The sequence below is a fragment of the Orcinus orca genome, chromosome 7, assembly GCF_937001465.1.
Source record: "Orcinus orca chromosome 7, mOrcOrc1.1, whole genome shotgun sequence".
Classification (NCBI taxonomy): domain Eukaryota; kingdom Metazoa; phylum Chordata; class Mammalia; order Artiodactyla; family Delphinidae; genus Orcinus; species Orcinus orca.
Window position 1 is genome coordinate 9670364 of NC_064565.1, and position 2432 is coordinate 9672795.

Consider the following 2432-nt stretch of genomic DNA (forward strand, 5'->3'; position numbering starts at 1 on the left):
GTGTATACATATACTTCAATAAATTTACAAAAACAAAAAAAGCATAATGAAAGAGAATACATTCTTCAGAAAAATACTAGTGTCTTGGTATTAGAGACAGATATGACTATAAAATTGGTTAAACAACATGAATAGAAACCAAGGATAAGAATTTAAGATACTATTTTACGATGTCCACATAATCAATATAAATTTTGGGGGGTAATTTTTGCTTCCATGTTAATTTATATAGATTATACATTTTTTAAAGTTATTTTTAAAATAGTTTTTGAATAGGACAGTATGGTGGCTCCAACAATATAATACAACTAATTTGTACTCAATAAACAGTTATCAAACTTTACTTCTTTTTAATGTTTTCTCTCACTCTCAAAGTTTTCCTATTTTGAACCAAAAATTACATGGTCACACACCTATCATGCTCCACCTGTTTCTTCATATACTAACATCTGGGGTTTTATTTCTATTTGCTGATGGTTGCTCAAAGTTTGCTCTTAGTCTTTTTTTGTTTTTTTTTTTCTTGACCAAAACACTATAATTTACAACTTTAATATACAATATGACGTCTGTAATTTCTTGAAATTCTCACCTGGCTCTTGGAAAGAGTTGAGTCTACATTTTCAGTCTCATCATCAGGAAGGATACCTAATTCTTCATCCGTCCATTGGGAAGGATCTGGATATGGAAAGTGACCCAGCACGGCATCTGAGTCATGCCAAAATCGCCAGAGAATCCAGAACCACATGATTGCACTGAAGAACTCCACCTTGATCACCTGGGATCTGGTCAGCTGGGGAAACAGTCTGTACCGGGGCTCGATATGCACACCTCCACCAGCATGACGGACTCCAGCGCCTTCTGCCACCCGCGCGCGGCAGCCCCTAAAGAAGTGGCCTCCAACGCCCGGGAAAGGCGTTTGCCGCGTCCGAGCCGACATGGCAACCCGCAACCGGACAGCAATCCCCAGGCCGCACCGCCGCCTCGCGTCACTTCCCTTGGCGCCCCGCCCAGTCTTAGTTGATTTCTAAATAGTTTTTCTATAAAAGTTTTCTCTGTCTAATAAATTTCCTGGCTAGTTGCTCCACTTTCTAAACCCAGATGTTTTGGGGTGTGCCTCGTCTTTCAGCTCTCCCTCTGGTTCTTAACTTCTCAGAATTCAAGTTTCCCTACAAATCTCTTGAGGAAGTTGCATCTTCCCAGAGAAGACTGGGTTCCCCCTCTTCCACTCACACACAACACTTTCTTTCGGTGTTCAGGGCTATTAGGAGCCTTGGCCTGAAGGAATCCTATGGTGGTCCGTAGACCAGGTGCTGTTGGTGCAGCCCATTCCCTGGGCTGGGAAGACCCACTTCCCAGCAGAGCCTGGACGGTTGTAGGATGGTATAGGGCTCTACGTGTGGCCTGGTAACCTCCTGGGTGGCCTCCTCCCACCCACACCCAGTGGTCTCCTCACCATTTCCATGTGTAGGGCTGGCTCTGCCTCTGGTCACCTCTACCTGTTCCCCCCTGACCCTGAAGGTTCTGGAGAAGCCCCACCAACTCCTTGAACTCTGCCTTGGCCAATGTGGAATGCTCTCTCCCTCCTCTGACTGTCTTTGCCATTTGAACCTTAAAGCATTTACCTCTTTGGTTTCTACTTACTTTTATCTGTGGGTTTCCTGTCTTACCAAGTTCCAGATTACAGCTGTGATTTGAGATAAACCCGTTTCAACACATAATCACAATAGCAAAAAGAATAGTTATATTTAGTGCTTAATGGACACCTGACACTATACTTGATTTAAAAAGTAACCCTTATGCCAACTCTTACTATGTTGATGATACTGGTCATGGATGAGGGAAGCAGTGAACAGAGAAGCTCAATTACCTGCCTGGGATGTCTTAGCAGGACGTGGCTAGAGCTAAAATATGTACTCTAGTCTGGGACTCAAGCACACACCCTGTTCTATCCACCCTGCCTCTATTTAGGCCATGGCTGTGTCTATCATTTCTTTTGTTTTTATATATATAAATTTATTTATTCTGACAGTAAGCCTAGCTGACTGTGGTGAATTAATTTTTTCTCCCTGCATCGGTTCCTTTTTGTTGCTCAATACACCCCAGCAGCCAACTGTTTGGCATCATGTGTTCAAAATTTTTAATTCCTGGATTTACATGACACCTTTTCAGAACTCAGATAACATACAACGAACTGACCATCTCTTACAGAATTAATTAGTAAAAAGAAAAAAACCCAACAAATGTGCACGTGTACCGGTAATGCTGCATATTAGAGGCGGGGGGCGGGGCTTTAAAAAACCCCTAGGTGGAACCTGCCTCATACCACTTAGATGGGCTCTCTGGGTGCAGGATCGGAGGTGTCCGTGTTACCGAACTCAGGTCCGGCTGCTGGCTGCTCGAAAATCAATCCCTAAGGGGCAAGTGTTGGTAGA

The 2432-nt window shown here is 43.3% G+C and overlaps 1 protein-coding gene across 1 annotated transcript; it reads right to left on the bottom strand.

The window, feature by feature from the left end:
• Nucleotides 1–547: 547 nt before the first annotated feature.
• LOC101282167 (NADH dehydrogenase [ubiquinone] 1 beta subcomplex subunit 2, mitochondrial-like) lies at nt 548–939 on the bottom strand. Its single transcript, XM_033400118.2, has one exon. The coding sequence runs from the start codon at nt 935–937 to the stop codon at nt 548–550; it is 390 nt and encodes a 129-aa protein (XP_033256009.1). The 5' UTR covers nt 938–939.
• Between the last annotated feature and the right edge of the window lie 1493 nt (nt 940–2432).